Source organism: Tachypleus tridentatus, chromosome 9, assembly GCF_004210375.1.
Source record: "Tachypleus tridentatus isolate NWPU-2018 chromosome 9, ASM421037v1, whole genome shotgun sequence".
In the NCBI taxonomy this organism is placed as follows: domain Eukaryota; kingdom Metazoa; phylum Arthropoda; class Merostomata; order Xiphosura; family Limulidae; genus Tachypleus; species Tachypleus tridentatus.
In genome coordinates, this window is record NC_134833.1 from 163,694,243 (window position 1) to 163,713,386 (window position 19,144).

At 34.1% G+C, this 19,144-nt stretch overlaps 1 protein-coding gene across 1 annotated transcript in view; it reads right to left on the bottom strand.

The window, feature by feature from the left end:
• Positions 1 to 5,198: 5,198 nt before the first annotated feature.
• LOC143227556 (uncharacterized) overlaps positions 5,199 to 19,144 on the bottom strand; it is a 52,842-nt gene continuing 38,896 nt past the window's right edge. Inside the window, exons 6-10 of the mRNA XM_076458988.1 lie at positions 16,915 to 17,045; positions 16,493 to 16,535; positions 9,427 to 9,611; positions 8,749 to 8,990; positions 5,199 to 5,314 (exon numbers count right to left, since the gene is read on the bottom strand). Of these exons, the coding sequence (XP_076315103.1) occupies positions 5,199 to 5,314; positions 8,749 to 8,990; positions 9,427 to 9,611; positions 16,493 to 16,535; positions 16,915 to 17,045 (717 nt within the window). The remainder of the gene's footprint in view (positions 5,315 to 8,748; positions 8,991 to 9,426; positions 9,612 to 16,492; positions 16,536 to 16,914; positions 17,046 to 19,144) is intronic.

A 19,144-nucleotide genomic window follows, 5' to 3' on the forward strand; every position in this document is an offset into this window, starting at 1 on the left:
TTTAATCTATCATAATATTTTCTATAACAAAGGTAAAGAAAGCCTTACCGATGATTAAGAATAGAATATTGATAACAATGATGATGAAAAGGATGGTGAAGTTGTGGTGATATTTCAATGTATGTAGAACAGGCAAAGAACCACGAAAACCAGCTTTATGGTAATCTTCTAGTTTGATAAGTTTGCAAGATAAACTGTCTTTTATGCACTGAAAACAAGAAACATTATTTGACTACTCAAAAAATCATGACACTAAACATGCTATTAAATCAATCCATAAGTTAATGATTTATTCTTATGTTAACAATTCACAAAATTATGAACTATGCAGTAAACTTATATTAAAGGTGAACAATAACTTATATACAATCAAGAGGTAAATAATTCAGAAATAAACATTTTCAAGAAACAATACATAACTGTTAAACATGACTTGCTTCGAAATTAATGTTTGTTACCTGTTCAAAAATGTACAATACCAGACCATGCTGTTAAATATTCTATATCAAGAAAGAATAACATATTCTAGTAAACAGTTACTTATAAATGAATATTCTTCTCATGAGAGTAAGTCGTTTATGATGCATCAACATATTAAATGACAGAGCAGTTTTTCACCACTAATTCATATTAATAATTCTCAATAAATAAGTTACCATCTTCAACTGCAAGCCTAACTATGTAACGATTTTCATTGAAAACTTTGGTCCCCTTACATCAGTTATAAAAGCTATTCCAATAACAAAAGAGTTACCACTAACATCCTCAACTATCAAGTCTAATTATGTGAAGAAATAAATTCTTTAGACTCATTTATAAAAGATATTCCAATAACAAGAAAGTTAGCACTAACATCCTCAACTATCAAGTCTAATTATGTGAAGAAATAAATTCTTTAGACTCATTTTATAAAAGATATTCCAATAACAAAAGAAAGAAACTACACTAACATCCTCAACTATCAAGTCTAATTATGTAAAGAAAGAAATTCTTTAGACTCATTTATAAAAGATATTCCAATAACAAGAAAGTTACCACTCAACATCCTCAACTATCAAGTCTAATTATGTAAAGAAATAAATTCTTTAGACTCATTTATAAAAGATATTCCAATAACAAGAAAGTTACCATCAGCATCCTCAAGAGGTGTTTTTTTTTACAGCTTTCCAGCCCGAAATACCAAATATTTTAAAGTTAATATTTTCAATCTTTTATGATATTTTGAATGGATCTGCTTAAGAAAGGAAAAATTTAAACTGTCAATAATTGTACAGAGTTTGGTAAATGTATATTAAATTCAGTATTTTTCTTGCTATGCTTTATAGGAACTTTGAGCTATTACATGACACAATGCTACATTTCATTAACTGTCACACTTTTTACATCATTTGAAGTTAAAATAGAAATATTTCTAATGAAAGGTAAATAAAATACATACTGTACACTTGCAATGCATGAAACAAACACAACGGTCCTTAGGTTTCAAAACAGCTTGTCTTTCAGCCACGTTCCACATTTTCACTTCTAAGCTTCACTGAGATGTCAGATTTTATTACATTAACATTAGAAAACTGAATAATAATTGGTAAGTCAGTCAAACAATACAACATAATTCAGAACTAGCCCTGATCCAGAAACAGATAATCTGTTATTCAATAGTAGGAATATAAATGTTGTACAGTAGTGAACACTTATTGATAATTTATAAATGGCTTTTTCCTTCTGACATTTTCTACACACATGTACATATAACTGTCACCAGTGGTGTGCTTACAGAATATATCACTGTTTAAGTGTATTAAAAAGATGATTTATTATGTAAGAAACCACAAAGAACAACATTAATAAATTTTGAAAAAGACTGTGATGGTTATTTTTCAGTAATAACTCCACTATAACCACTAGTACCCAGCAAAGTTATACTTACTAATCAGTTGAAATACAGTGTAATTTATAATTTAAACACTGCTTTCTGAGCATCTCATAAACTAGTTGGTCTAATATTACCAGAGGCACACAATGTTATCATAGCTTATCCACCAGAAAGTATCTTTAGTCTCTGTTGGGATGTTCTGTTACATTCATGGGTGCTACACTACAAACTTTGCTCATTTTGCACTGTAACTGTAATATGTGAAATTCTTAGCACATATTTCTTTTCTTAAAGTACTAAGCAGGTGTAGCTATCCATATTCTTTGCACCTGAACAACTCTCTGGTACTAGACTTGTTTTTTACAGTTCCCCAACTAGGCTACGTAAGGAATTTGAAACTGATAAAATATAACATTAAATAGTTTTAACTACTTTTAAAACCCTCACATTAATAACATGTTATCATATAAAAATGACCAGGTATTTAAACAAGTGATAGGAGTTTCAATGGGACCTATCTATTCCACTTGTTTTATAAATTTATACCTTTATTTTATTATCAGAATAGGTTTACTGAAAACTACTTAAACCCAGACATTTCTGCTTTTACCTACAGATATATAGATGACTTAATTAGTATAAAAATTCTGAGATAAGTAATGTTATTAAAACTATTTACACACTAGAATTAGAAACAGAAAATACTATACTTTCTAATCTAGAGGCACATAGTTTAGAATTATAAATTAAAATAACTGAAAATGATATCCATATAAATATATTTTGATAAAAGAAAATATTCTTTGATAGATTGTTTAGGCAGAGTATTCATGATGAAACTTTGCAGAGATGGCAACTGCCTGTTGTGAAGACACTAGTGTGGAGGATGATGTTTAGAAAGTCGTCCACCTTGAAGACAAAGGCGGAAGACTTTGAAACATCATCCTCTACATTCGTGTGTCCACAACAGGCAGTTATGTCCATTCTGCAAAGTTTCATCAAAAAAAAATATTTTATTTTCCAGTATATGGTTTACACTGTGTTAATAGTAATGTATCATATCCTTCTATTATAAACATTATATTGAAATACTGATGCTAAAAGTAATATTTAATGGATATAATAAAGAAACTGAATAAAATTATCAAAATATTCTGTGGAAATTATAAGAATATATCAAATAAATGTAAAAAGCAAAAATTAAGAAAATTTTACTGAAGGTTCCTGTTAAGTACATTTAGTTGTTAACAGGATAAGTTAAACAAGTTGAAACTATTTTATAACAATGCACACATTATCACATATAAAGGCTTGTTTACAGTCTGAGAACTGGTAGTTACAGTAGATGTAATGGATTGTAATTGGGAGTTATCGTAGTTAGTTTAGATAATTGGTTGGGACCCTTTATACTAGTATAATTTATCTACTGGTATACTAATTAGTGCTTTACCACCATAATGGGGTCTGAAATGCAAACTTACTTACCCCCAAGTGGTAGTATTTTACTATTATTACTTCTTCCTTACTTTGAGAGCAGTCACCAACTGCTGTGCAGGCAGTGAAGGGTGACATAGATCTGGGACCTTGTGGGCTTGAGCACCCACATCTCACTCTCCTAACCTCTGTTTCTTTTATTATTATATATGAATTTCTCCATGTGAGACTGGTGAATGAAAGTTAAGACTAATAGATGGTCTGTCCCCACCAATATGCAAGTCCTACTTCACCTCTTGGCCCAGCGTGGCCAGATGATTAAGGCTCTCTACTGTAATCTGAGGGTCGCGGGTTCGAATCCCTGTCACACCGAACATGCTCACCCTTTCAGCCATAGGGGTAGTATTTGTTGGTAAAAGTGTAGTCCAAGAGTTGACAGTGGGTGGTAATGCCTAACTGCCTTCCCTCTAGTCTTACACTGCTAAATTAGGGATGGCTAGTGCAGATAGCCCTCGAGTAGCTTTGTGAGAAATTCAAAACCAAACCAAACCTACTTCACCTCCAAAAACTAGGGTAAATTTAATATCCCACATTATAGCCTGTACCCTGGTAACCCTTTTGATTTGTACAGTTTTTTTATTTTGTTTGGGCTTACTTTTATTTATAATCATTATCAGATGTTTGATTTGTCATTTTAATGCAGTTCTTCCTTTTGATTTTGTTTCATTTTACATGACTGTTCTGTATTAATACACTCTCTCTGTATATATGTATATTCTGTTTCATGTCAGTATCATACTCATGCATGACTTTGTTGTACCATGACAAATAACGTCATTTGAACCACAACATCTCCCCTTCAACAACTATCAAAATGTGCTTACTTCAGTAGCAATCTTTTCTAAATGGCAGCTTGACTGCATAATGAAAAACTGTTATAAATTGACGATGATTCAACAAGATTTGTCATCTTCAGATACAAACACCTCTGGTTTTAAATCTGCCTTCTATAACTGTTGGAATACCATTTTCAGGTTTACAATCCCAGATCAAATGTGCAACCAATCACCAAGTCTCTTCAGTGTGAGCTTTGTTAGCTTCTCCAAAGTTAAAAGCAGGTTACAAACATAGAAAAGTATAACATGAAACTAATCTGTCATGTTGAAAACAGTTTCAGGTTGGCTCTTGACTCCAAGCTCAATTTGCCAGTATCCAGGTTAAATGTGGTGAATTAATGTGCTGCTTAAAATAAATCCAAACATTCATCTATTCATAATAATGAAAAGACATCGATTCAAGTTGTACCACATTCATCATAGCTACTTTCTTCTTGAAATTCACAAGTGTGGACCACCTACAACTCTTTCCTTTCCTATAGCATTTGCTATAATTTGGTGGTGGCTACTTTCCCATATTTCCAGGAGTGTTCAGATGGGCATGCATCACCTGTATCTATGTAATGGTTGTTTCATCCAGTCAGCCATCAGGTTCCACAAATACGTTAGCATATTTAGCCAACAAGTGTCTGAGTTGTTGGTGCTCTGAGTCTAGACTGCTTACAAAAGCCTCAGCTACAGACATCATATATGTTGGTAACCATGTATTAGTTACATGTTGGTAACCATGTGTTAGTTACAAATGAGGCACAATAGACACAAACCTACCATTACCTCCAGTCCAATCACTTCACCCACCATGCAGCAAAAACCTAAACAACCTATTATCCATAACTGTAAAACAACAAGGTTTCTCTTTTCCTTATACAGCCTGAACAAAAGCTGGGTATTATCACAGCACCAATGCACTAGACTTCACTCAAGAATACCAGTTTTGTACTTGGGAGGTACTATGACTTCTCTCAACATACTCTATCAGGTCCATTATTCTGTGTTCAGTCTGACCAGCAACGGACAACTCTCTCACATACATTCATGTAGTCCACCGTTCCTGTGTTCAATATGACCATCAATGGACAACTTTCCCATGAACTTTGATTGGCAGATAGAACTGAATGATAAGTTTCATCTCAGAAATACCAATGACTACATTTGTCCAGTGACCAATGCATCAAAAATACAGTACTGCAGAGATGCCAACTATTTCAAATGACTGAGTGTAATGATTATAGACAGAGCCCGTACAGATATCGTTCAACCACTGGATACAGTTTTGAGTAATCCATGTCTGTGGATCCATCTGTGGCTAAACTGTAAACACTGTTAGTAAGTATACTTGAAATCATTTTGTCATCTTCATAACTCAACATTTGTACAATGGCTGTAGTTTTGGTTCTAGCACAGCCATATTTTTTGCTATATCAGAGCCTGGGAACATTTTTCTGAATAGATGTCCTGCATGATAAGCTACAGCTAGGGGTAAATTATGAGCAATGACGAATTGTGTGAAAATCACTTCTGCATTTATGGTTTTATATTCTGAATTCTTACTCATAAATGTCGTTATCTGCATAGTTTTTGTCTTTGCCACAGCCTTTTGTTGGTGAGATGCCAATTTTATATGTCTGGAACAATCGTTTATTCCTATGCACCACAGAAAAATCGATGTGACAAACTGTACAAAACGCATGATTGTCACTGACTTTTGATGCAATGTCTGGATATTTTGCACTATATTCTTTCCTAAATTTTGATTCACACTTTTAGTCCTTGTAGATTTGCCAGCCCTCCCGCTAGTACAGCAGTAAGTCGACGGACTTGCAATGCTAAAATCAGGGGTTTGATTCCCCTTGGTGGGCTCAGCAGATAGTCCGATGTGGCTTTGCTGCAAGAAAAACATACATACATACATAGATTTGCCAGAAACAAGACAATCTGGTGAATGAGGCCTCTTTTTTTTTCTGTCTTATAAACGATCACATTGGTGTTTCTATGCCGCTTAGAAATCGAGAAATATCCATCTAAGCGAGTGCTGATTGACTGACAAGCACTGATAACATAACTATGGATTCCCCACGTACCCAGTATGGAGAAGCACTGCACTCAAACTATTTGTAGACATCAGAGATACAAATATTTTCATTATTTCAAGCACAAACATGATTATTGCAAGTAGCCATTTGGACTATGTCTTTATTTATTATCAAAATTTATTTGTATCTCACAAGAACTTTTCATCCCTTTCAAGCCCTTTCACTTTATTGTATAGGCCTATATAATAATTTAGGAGTTGCAACAAGTTGTAATATTTGTCTGTATGAGCATATAGTCATAATGTATACACTAAAATTGTAATGATTACACTCAAATCGTAATGGTTGACACCTTTACAGTAGAAGAGCCACATCTTCATTTATATCTAATTTGCTTGCATTTCACAAAGTATTTAATTCAGAGTCATGATAAACCACTAGATCTATCAGTGTTCAGACTACTCATTTATCAATTAGAATTCTACCTCTTGCCCTTATACTCTTGAAATGCATGCAAGACTCACTTATCACAAGAGAGTTGAGCTGGCCAACAAACATATTTGTGCAAGCTGTGATCACAGCCACCCTAGTCAGTTGCCAGATGCAACTTGAGCTGTTAGTTTCCTTGAACTATAACTACTTTACCATCTAATATGTTGGCTTTTCTGCTGAGCTGTCACTCAAAATCAATAGTCTTGTCTACCTTGCTTATTGGTAAATCACTTAAATGTTACCCAACACAGCACAGGTAAAGCAAACATTTCGATCATCCTTTCCGAGCTGATGCACATATACAGGCATCATTGGCACAGGCAATAAGAGGATCAGGAAAGTCCTATCTATTTACTGGATACAAGTGTGGTTGTCTCACAGTGCTGGGATGTGTGGATGGTGTTAAAACTTCAACATGCTTGAGATTGGCATAATATGGTTGCCCAAGAAAAGTGGTCTGTTTAAGGTGTGACCACTGCAAGCTGATTTCCTGTCTTGCAACTTGTTTTAAGTTACAGCTTCATGCCATATTGCTACAGAAACAGCCTCAACAAAGGTGAGAATATCTCTCATACCTACGTAGGACTACATTCTTTCAGTGGGTAGCCCTTCCACAGACTGGCCAATGAGGTGTAAATGGGTACTGTTGATCCATGTAGGCACACACATGCTCTTTATGGTATTTCTCTTTGAGTCTTGTACTCAAGTCAAGGAATAGCTCAGTGATAAACTGGGTTGAACATTCAACACAATTAAACAATGTTTACCATCCTAAAATTGCTACCTGATTCAAGGGTTTGATGGAGACTAGAGCCAGACTCAGGTCAGACATTGCTCTGTAGATCAACCATTCCATGCCTGACACACTTCAAACCTTTATTTGCTGCACTCTTGAATGTAAGTGTAGTTATATGTTTGTCTTACTCATATCACAGCTTGAACATTCCTTTCATGGCCTTTTGGACCCCACCTGACCAACATTTCCTTGATGTCAGGATCTACTGATCACCACCTGACCAAGGTTTCCTTGATGTTACAATCTCTTGGCCACTACTTGGTCAAGGCTACAACATTATAGCTATATTCATGGACTTTGATTGTTATAAGGGTAGATAATCCTTGGTCCAGAGTGTTAAAGGAGTAAGTAGCTATCTGCAATTTATATATTAGCTCTGCATTATCCCACTCTTCTGTAATCCACTTAGAGAAGCTCACCACTGCTCCATAGCCTATTTGATGGTTACTATCTAACCTGTTGATGAAACAGTTTCTGTTGGTAGACATTTTCCATCAGTGGCATCTCGAGTATTACCTTGATAATCTTGGTTGGTTTTAAACAAAGTTGAAGTTGGATGGTACTCTACCTAAAAAATGTCTAGGAATACTATTCAGAGTGGTCCATTCAGTCTCAGTCTTCAAATGCTCAATCATGTACAATCTTTACTTGTTTGTGTTTTCCTGGCACTGAGGTTTATCCTCAAGGAAAGAGCACAAGCAGCCTTCCCGTGTACAACAGACATTGGTAGTTCTTCTTCCAGAGTTATCAGATGCAATTAGATAGAAATCACAGACCTTTGTAGCATTATTGAAAGTCCAATATCCAGAAGAGGATTTCTTTTGTCCTTGAAAATCCTTTCATACAATTGTTTTCTTCATCTACTTCCTTATTATTTTGGTCATAAGTCTTTTAAGTAGTGTAAAATACCATTTTGAACAGTATAAAGCCCTTTTGAACTGAGTTTTTTAGAATACCCAACTTTATGAGAATAAAAATTTCTGTTTAAGAAAACAAACTTTTAAAACAAATTTCATAATAATTTAAGTAACTAAAATAAATAAAGTGTTCCCAACGATTAAAACAATGCATTATAATCTTTATAAGTAACTTGTACTCATTACCGAGTTGATTTTTAGCTTTATTTAGGTTTACAACTTTGATCACAAGTTTATATTACTACATGCAAAAATTTAAGAATGGAGCATATGGATCACTATCTTTAAAAAATACTTTGCTACTCACCTGTGCAAACAATGTTGTCATTAATATCCATTGATCCAAGCTGAACAAACAATAATAATACTTTCTTACTCTGAGGAGGAATAAACACTGAAACTTCTGAGCTGTCAGACACTCCCTCACTACACTGGACAGCTTTAGCAGTGAAACGAGCCTCAACCAAGCCAGTGTTTAGAACATGCACATGTATCTGACTTATACCAGCTGTACTCAAAGTCACTATGGCAATCAACTGTGCAAAATAACTGAAACATAGAGTTAGTTATAGTTTCTACAAAGTTTTAAACTTCTGATTCTACAGAATGTGTAGAATACTTTCATCTATATAATACATAAACAACTCTAACAAGTATTAATATACGTTAGTTTTCTGTAAATATGATTTATCCTAAACTCAGGCTTAAGTATCTAATGAAAGATCTAATAATTACATGAAGAATAAATATAATATTGAACAATTTTTAAACTGGACACCAAGATTTAGCGAACTACAGTATTGAGAAATAAAAAGATTTTACTTTACTAATAGCTTATTTTGAACATACACTTCTGGAATCCATCTAATAATTTTGTATATAATAGTTAATTTACTTTGTTATCTCCAATTATTTTATGTCACTCACATGATGGAGATTTAGAAATGTAAACACTAATACTATTGTGTCAGAAAACTGACCCTACCCCTTCTGTAAAACTGTTATGTTCCTTGCATCAATTTCAACATGAACAATAGTGAGGTGGCGGTAAGTATACTCTAGAGCTAGCCAGTGTTGACCAGTAGTTTTGTTTATCAGGATTGAATCTCTGTGGGGTGTACCATAAAACCGAAGCAAGAATGAACCATTCTTCCCAGCTTTAAGTTTCTTCTGTTACATAAATCATTAAGTATATAAAACAACTTTTGCATGAAAATATCTGAAGTAGTCAAAATTTTAAAACACATTTCTTAATAATTTCAATAATTATATTAATTTGCAACATTTAAATAACATTATTGTTTGCATGTTACACAGTGGTTTACTTCCTTATTAAGTCAACACAATACTGAAACCTCTTGCAAAATAGCTGTAGTTTGAACTAAAATCATGTCTTGAATCCAAACAATAAAGTTACAAGTATCAATCTGATTATTATCATTACAACATTTGTCTTTCAATTTCACTTTTAAAACAAATTTGCACAATTCAAAGTTTGTAATGTTCTTATTCTCAAAACATGAATAGTAAATATACACATACACATCAAAGAACAGTTGTGATAAAAAGTTGTTTCTTGTGACAAAATAATGTATAAAATCTCTACTTTCTTACCATAACCCAGATTTCTTTGTTGCAGGCCTGACATAAAATCACCTATCTACCAATTGTTGAGAGGTGTGAATGTATTTCAGGGTAAGTATCTATTTCAATTTAACTTTAATTCTAAAAATGTAAAATTAAAACCAGGTAGACTTATCTATGGAATACTAAACCTATCAACAGAGAGAGTCACGACAGTTCACCATAAGTTGGACTTCTCAGTACTAGACAAGAATAAATAAAAGAAGTGGACAACAATAATCCAGAACCAGAGTAAAAATCAATGGACTGAAACAGACGAGCCTAATAATAATTTGGATATAAATGACACTAGAAATGAAAAATGCTAATTATAGCAGGGTACACTGCTATCCTAAACACCCTTTAAATAATATATAATGGAAGAGCCATGGTATGCATGTATATGCAGCCACACACATTCTCAAGTGTTGCCCCATGTGGTGAAGTAAGAGGCATTCATGGTCACTGTACTGTCCTGTACTGGAAGATTTTCAGAAGAGAATACCAATAGTAGTAACTATGAATTGGACACACTTCTGAATTAAAATTAAAACCACCTTCATCTGGAAAGAATGGAAAAGACACAAAACTGACTTGTTGAGTTGACACAAAATGTGTAAAGACTCAAGAATGAGCTTCATAACTCTGGGACAATACAAGGGGAACATTAAATACAGTTTTAAATTGTACCATTCCTCCATCTTGATTGTAGCTGTGAGACAATGTATAGGGAGTAGTTGTTCTTGATCTGATGGACAGGATAAGGTGGGAAAATGTTGAAGATGTTACCTGAGAGTGTGCCCAGATGAAATTTGTAAATTAAACCATCATCAATAAAAAAAGAGAAAGTTATCTTTGGCATAAATCTGGAAAAAAAGAAAGAGTTTATATATAAGACTAAATGGCTTCCTAATCCTTCCAACGGACTGAAGTGTTCCTTGGGCTATACTGTGCTAAATACTGGGTTTGTACAAAACAGGATTTAGTAGATCAGGATGATTTATGCAAGAAATGTAGTTAGTTTGAAACAAAAAAGCAGCTGTATCTAATAGACTAATTTTATGAAATGGTCAGAATAAGCTATTCATCCAAGAAAATGATAAAATCAAAGATGGCTTTTTTGGCAAAAAACATGTGAAGCTGCAGTTATAACAAAGAGAAAGCATGTGGAGCTGCACTTATAACAAAGAGAAAACATGTGGAGCTGCACTTATAACAAGAAGAGAAAATATGTGGAGCTGCAGTTATAACAAAGAGAAAACATGTGGAGCTGCAGCTATAACAAAGAGAAAACCTGTGAGAGCTGCAGTTATAACAAAGAGAAAACGATGTGGAGCTGCAGCTATAACAAGAGAGAAAACAATGGGTGGAGCCATAGCCATAACAAAGGGAAAACGATGGACTGCAGCTATAACAAAAGAAAGAAAACACATAGGAACTACAGCTATAACAAAGAGAAAACATGGAGCTACAGCCATAACAAAGAGAAAACATGTGGAGCTACAGTTATAACTAAGAGAAAACATGTTAAGAGCTGCAGTTATAACTAAGAGAGAAAACGATGAGACCACAGTTATAACAAAGAGAAAGATGAAGCTGCAGTTATAACAAAAAGAAAAACGTGGATGGCTCACAGCTATAACAAAGAGAAAACGATGAGATCTGAAGTTGTAACAAAGAAAGAAAAACGATGGAGCTGCAGTGTAACAAAAGAGAAAACGTGTGAGCTACAGCTATAATAAAGAGAAAACGATGTGGAGCTGCAGCCATAATAAAGAGAAAACGCGGTGATTGAGGTTATAACAAAAAAAAAACGATGTGGAGCTGCAGCTATAACAGAGAAAACGTGGAGCTACAGCTATAACAAAGAGAAAACGATGATCTGCAGCCATAACAAAGAGAAAACGTGGAGCTGCAGCTATAACAGAGAAAGCGTCAGGAGCCTGCAGTTATAAACAAAGAGAAAACATGTGGAGCTGCAGCTATAACAAAGAGAAAACATGTGAGCTGCAGCTATAACAAAGAGAAAACGTGGAGCTGCAGTTATAACAAAAGAGAAACATGTAGAGCTACAGTTATAACAAAGAGAAAACGTGGAGACTGCAGTTATAACAAGAGAGAAAAACATGTAAAGCCACAGTTATAACAAAGAGAAAACGATGGAGCAGCAGTTAATAACAAAGAGAAAACATGTGGAGCTGCAGCTATAACAGAGAAAACGTGGAGCTACAGTTAAAACAAAGAGAAAACATGTGGAGCTGCAGTTGTAACAAAAGAGAAAACATGTGACTGCAGCAATATAACAAAGAGAAAACGTGGATTGCAGCTATAACAAAGAGAAAACATGTGGAGCTGCAGTTATAACAAAGAGAAACATGTAGAGCTACAGTTATAACAAAGAGAAAACGATGGAGCTGCAGTTATAACAAAGAGAAAACATGTAAAGCTACAGTTATAACAAAGAGAAAACGATGGAGCTGCAGTTGTAACAAAGAGAAAACATGTGGAGCTGCAGCTATAACAGAGAAAACGATGGAGCTACAGTTAAAACAAAGAGAAATCATGTGGACTGCAGTTATAACAAAGAGAAAACATGTGGAGCTGCAGCTATAACAAAGAGAAAACGTGGAGCTGCAGCTATAACAAAGAGAAAACATGTGGAGCTGCAGTTATAACAAAGAGAAACATGTAGAGCTACAGTTATAACAAAGAGAAAACGATGGAGCTGCAGTTATAACAAAGAGAAAACATGTAAAGCTACAGTTATAACAAAGAGAAAATGTGGAGCTTGCAGTTATAACAAAGAGAAAACATGTGGAGCTGCAGCTATAACAAAGAAAACGATGGAGCTAGCAGTTAAAACAAAGAGAAAACATGTGGAGCTGCAGTTATAACAAAGAGAAAACATGTGGAGCTGCAGCTATAACAAAGAGAAAACGTGGAGCTGCAGCTATAACAAAAGAGAAAACATGTGGAGCCGCAGTTATAACAAAGAGAAACATGTAGAGCCACAGTTATAACAAAGAGAAAACGTGGAGCTGCAGTTATAACAAAGAGAAAACATGTAAAGCTACAGTTATAACAAAGAGAAAACATGTAAAGCTACAGTTATAACAAAGAGAAAATGTGGAGCTGCAGTTATAACAAAGAGAAAACATGTGGAGCTGCAGCCATAAACAAAGAAAACGACGGAGCCACAGTTAAAACAAAGAGAAAACATGTGGAGCTGCAGTTATAACAAAGAGAAAACATGTGGAGCTACAGCTATAACAAAGAGAAAACACGTGGAGCTGCAGTTATAACAAAGAGAAAAACGTGTGGAGCTGCAGCTATAATAAAGAGAAAACATGTGGAGCTGCAGTTATAACAAAGAGAAAACATGTGGAGCTGCAGCTTATAACAAAGAGAAAACATGTGAGCTGCAGCTATAACAAAGAGAAAACATGTGGAGCTGCAGTTATAACAAAGAGAAAACATGTGTAGAGCTGCAGATATAACAAAGAGAAAACATGTGGAGTTGCAGCTATAACAAAGAGAAGGGCAATAAAATAATAAACTACTCCTGAAGGCAAAAATCAAGAACATGATGACATGAATAGGATAAACATGATGTATATATATATACATTCCAGTTGCACCAACTGATGTCAGGATAAAACGTTTATAGCAACAGAATAACTTCCGTTTGGGAATGAGGTGTCTCTCTAATATCCTGGTCTATTTGTAATCACTGAGTGGTGTGAAAAAAAATCTGGAGAAGCAAAGAAAACAATTTCAACTTTTCCATTTTCAAGGACATGTCATGTAAGAACACCATACATGGTGGCAGGTTATGTTAGAACACTACTTTAATTATAGTATTACAGTTCATGTGGTGGGAGGTTATGTTAGAACACTACTGTAATAATAGTATTACAGTTTGCATGGTGGGAGATTATGTTTGGACATTGATTACAGCATTACATGGCTTCGGCATGGCCTGGCTGGCGTGCGACTTCAAGTAATCGAGGGTCAGTTAGCGTCCGTGTCAGCTAAACATGCTTGCCCTCCCAGCCGTGGGGGGTGTATAATGTGACGGTCAATCCCACTATTCGTTGGTAAAGAGTAGCCCAAGAGTTGGCGGTGGGTGGTGATGACTAGCTGCCTTCCCTCTAGTCTTACACTGCTAAACTGGGGCGGCTAGCACAGATAGCCCTCGAGTAGCTTTGTAGAAATTTCAAACAAACAAACAAATACAGTATTACAGTTCAGGTGGTGGGAGGTTATGTTTGAAAACACTTTATTACAGTGTTACAGTTCACATGGTGGGAAGTTATGTTAGTACAGTGATTATAGTATTACAGTTCACTTGGTGGAAGGTTATGTTAGAAATCTACTTTATTACAGTATTACAATTCACGTGGTGGCAGGTTACGTGGTAATAGTGGTTTCACTAACACTAAAAATAATCCAGTTTATTACATTAAAACACTAATTATAGTATTACAGTTCATGTGGTGGCAGGTTATGTGATAACAGTGGTTTCACTAACGTATTAAAATCATCCAGTTTATTACATTAGAATACCACTTTAATTATAGTATTACAGTTCACGTGGTGGGAGATTATGTGACAACAGTGGTTTTACAAATATATTAAACTAACTGACTCACTAACACTTAAAATGCCTTCTAGTACTAACTCAACCATAAATGGATAAAGAACAAAAATCTGGGAACTGCAAAGGGTTGTAGGGAGGGTTGAAACACAGAAGTAGCAGGTGAAGTTGGAATAAATGGGAAGCTAATAAGGATATAGAATTATAGAGATAAGCAAATTCAACTTGGACCTTCAATGAGTTGGGAAAAGCTCCCAAACACCATTACACATAAATAAAAAGGTTTCATGCACAAGTTGTGCACAGAAATAGCCAGTAAATAAACTTAAGAAAGAACCATAACCTAATCCAGAAGGTCCCAACAGCACACCAGCTATCTGTGAAGAGCTAAGTCAAAGATAAGTGTTGTGCCATTGTATTAAACAGAAGACTGTGACATGATTTAAAACCTTTCAAGAGACAATTATCTATCCATTATTGATAACTGTGGAAAATATCTGTATGATACAGGAAAATTGACCTCGTGAAAATTTCACCGATTCATTACAACTCAAACCCCACAATAAAACAACAGATTCTAAATGTTTGAAATCAAAATAAGGTAAGAAAGATCTATGAAATGCATAACTATGATCTTTAGTCATACACGACAGATGAAGCATAGTAACCAAAGTTGATTCCCAAAATACCAGGTGATGGAGGGAACATGAAATATTGGTCCATAGGTTATTAAATACCAGGTGATGGAGGGAACATGAAATATTGGTCCATAGGTTATTAAATACCAGGTGATGGAGGGAACATGAAATATTGGTCCATAGGTTATTAAACACCAGGTGATGGAGGGAACATGAAATATTAGTCCATAGGTTATTCAACAAGAAGGATCAGTTAAAAATCACAGGAGATAAGGATAAGACAGCATAAACCTGATTAACTAATGCCACAAAGGTTTGGATAAATCCCTTGATATCACACTTGAAATGAAAGCATATTCAGGTGGGGGAATTGACTGTCCAAATTCTTGTCCTCTCTGTCAGACACCCCAGGAGCAGACATGGCAGGATATTCCTTGTGAGTTGGTGAAGGTTGCAGGAACATGGATATTTCTTATTGAATAATTGTTAACGTGTTCATGGTCAATAACTAAGTACTGAACTTAGTAGTGGTGGTTGAGAAACCTGTAGCAACAGTAATTGTAACTACCTGAAACTGTGAATGCATGGTTACAGTTCCAAACTTGAAGCAAAAGAAAAAACGTTGGAAAAGCAACTTTTCACACTTTAACAATGTGAAAATTAAAGAATTATTAAAGAAAACGAGGTCTGTGGTATAAAGGATAACATCAACAAATGTTGCCACAAAACAAAAGAATATCTGTACTGCCAATTGAAAAATGGTTAACAAGTGTAAATGTGAAGAAGATGCTGGGTACGTTAAAGGTTGTGTTACTCTCCTATTGATGGGAAACTACCACGTAATCATTAACATGTGGACATGCATAAGTTGTAAGTGAAAGACTAGTGGCAAGTTTTGAAAATTTGCCTCAAAAGAGGGCAGTATTCATTGAAAAAAGTTATTATGTGAGGTAAGATACTGTATCTAAAATAAAATATCTACTACTATATTTTATCCTACACTAAAGTGTAGCTTGGCATACATCATCTCCATTACAGAGACCAGGTGGTTCAGAAGATATCTGTTACTGTATTATATCTTATGTTAAAGTTTTAGCTAAAGTCTTACTTTACATATATCATCTTCAATACAAAGTTATTATGTTGTTTGTAACATATTTACTATAACCTAATGTGTATCTTCACATACTCACATCATCTTTGTTCCAGAGATCAAGTGGTTGATTTTTCAAGCAACTGAAATTGAAAAGCAACTATTTTTTAAATCTGAAAAAAAAACTTTTATTAGCTTTCTGTTGTATCCATAAACAGACATTTTAACCTAATATTTTAATAAAAGACATTAAATTTCTGTTAATCTACTTAAATATTATATATTCACAAGATTCACAAAACGTGTCAAGTTATATATTAGTTTTGAACTTATTCAGAACACATCTTAATTTGTATAACATATTAGAAATCAATACAAACATTCAACATTACAGTACTAAGTTCACTTTTGCTGCATCTATATTATTGTATAATTTCTTATGTAAAAACAGATGTAATATCTATATGATTACAGAATTAGACTCTGTAACAATCTGTTGTCAAACTTTGATGTACAACTTACGTCTCAGGAGGTACTTCACAACGACTGTTTTGATAAAAAAATGCTCTATAACCGATCCCTGCTTTATCACATTCTGTTCCATCACCTTCAATTAAATCTTTGGACAAAATTAAGTAATCAGATGCTCCTCTCTAAAAAAAAATGTTTAAAGATACTTTATAACAAACAAGTGTAAATCCTTTCCTGCTACATGGATTAAACTAACATCATAAACTTCCAATCCTTTAAAAGATTTAGAGAGTCACTATGTAGCCTGATTTATCCATTATTTTAGACACTGTTTTCTAAACTAAAACCTATGAATATATACGAATGTTAAATACTTCATGCAGTTCTGTTATGTACAAAATGTTCTACGAACAGAAACACAAGACCTCCACAGATGTCATCTAAAATACAATAACAATTCAATTTTATGTTTCTCAAACAGAAAAGAACAAAAACACTGTAATAAATATAAGTAATTTTATTTTAAGAGTTAAGTATTAATAAAATCAGAGTGTAATTCATTATTTCACCAAGTCCCGTATATAGTTTCATTTTTTAAATAAGCATTAATTTATTATAGCCCTGGAATTTTTATGTAAAATATAAATTGTCAAAACTTGAGTTTTTGACAAACATCTGTATACCATTATAAAGTCTGTTAAATACCTTAGAAAAATTTGCATATGGCTTTAACACAGTCTTTGGTAAGTTCAAAATATATATTTCTGTAATAAACAATATACACATTTTTTCTCTCTCCAGTTTTCCCCCTAGGTGGCACAGTAGTGTCACAATGGTAGAAACCTGGTTTGATACCTGTGGTGAGCAGGACACAGCCTACTGTGCAGCTTTATGCTTAATTTCAATCAAACACACAAACCCTCCAGTTTCTCGAAACTTCCAACCAAAACATTTCATGTTTCTAGGTTGAACCATAATTGTGGAAAAATAATAATGCTTAGAGTATATACTGGGATTCTGGTATTTTACCACAATCAACAGTTCATATATTTTTATATAATTGTTTTCTATCTTCCACTTAATTATATAATGCAGAGACATTATAGTTTTAATTCAATAGACTTTCATAGTTTCACCTACTAGTTAAAGCTTATATGGATTCTAATTTATCAGCAATAAAACAAACCTATATTTACCAAATTATATTTCCCTTCTTTTGGTTAATTGTTATTAAATATTCTAATACTGATTCCTATTCACAATAACACAAACTAATGTTATTGATAAAATACCATAATTTAAATACATTTACTGAATATATTTCAGTTATTTTATAAAACGTTTTTGGGTTCTAAATTAAAACTCACAATCAATCAGTGTAGTGACCACGCTAAATGTATAAAAACATTTCTGAAATAGTTTACAACCACTTAAGTAAACCAAATATTGATTTCTATATCAAGCTAGAAAACAACCTTTTGCATTTGTAAATTGTCATGAAAGAGAAAACACACCACTATTTTAGTATTACAAGTTTAGACCTATTTATGAAATATCAGTTATGGTAAATCACATTACGTTCAGTTTAATGAAACTCTCAATGTTTGAAAATGACAAGGAGCTGGAACATGTGGACTTTAAACAAGACACCACTATGGAATTGTCAGGTTCTTCCAATAATAAGAGCAGATTATGAAGCATTGCCTTTGGAAGAGCAAGAAGGTCTAAAACAATGTGAAACCTTGCCATCCATGAGTAGATCCTGAAACTCCTAATTGTTGGTACGAGCACTTCATCCCTGAAGCAAGATATTTGTAAAGAGATGGAAATCTGAATTAGTGGGTAGTATCTGAATCTATATCTTAGTAGCATCCCAACTTAACAACTCTTCAAGATTGAAAAATGAACCTAAGGAAATCGGTGAATCCATGTTTATGATCTCTTGGTCATATAAAGACCATTAAAAAAATCACTTGTGCTCTTATTGCAAAGGAATGAGAAGTTCAAGTGAGCCCACATTCCCATAAGAGACAGGTTTCTTATTCCACTGCATGGAGCAGAATGTAAATTAAATGAGCCAAACTGAGAAACATGACAATAAATAAAGTACGCAGAATAATGACAAGCTGAATTGGAGCAAGAATAGATGTCTCAATTCTGAGAATGAAGCCTGCCTTGATGATTTCTCAAAGTAGAATTTGGGTGTGTCATTCTGACAATTAACAAGATGGTCCCATTAGTAACCAGTCATCTATGGAATGGTGTGTGCACAGCGATATAG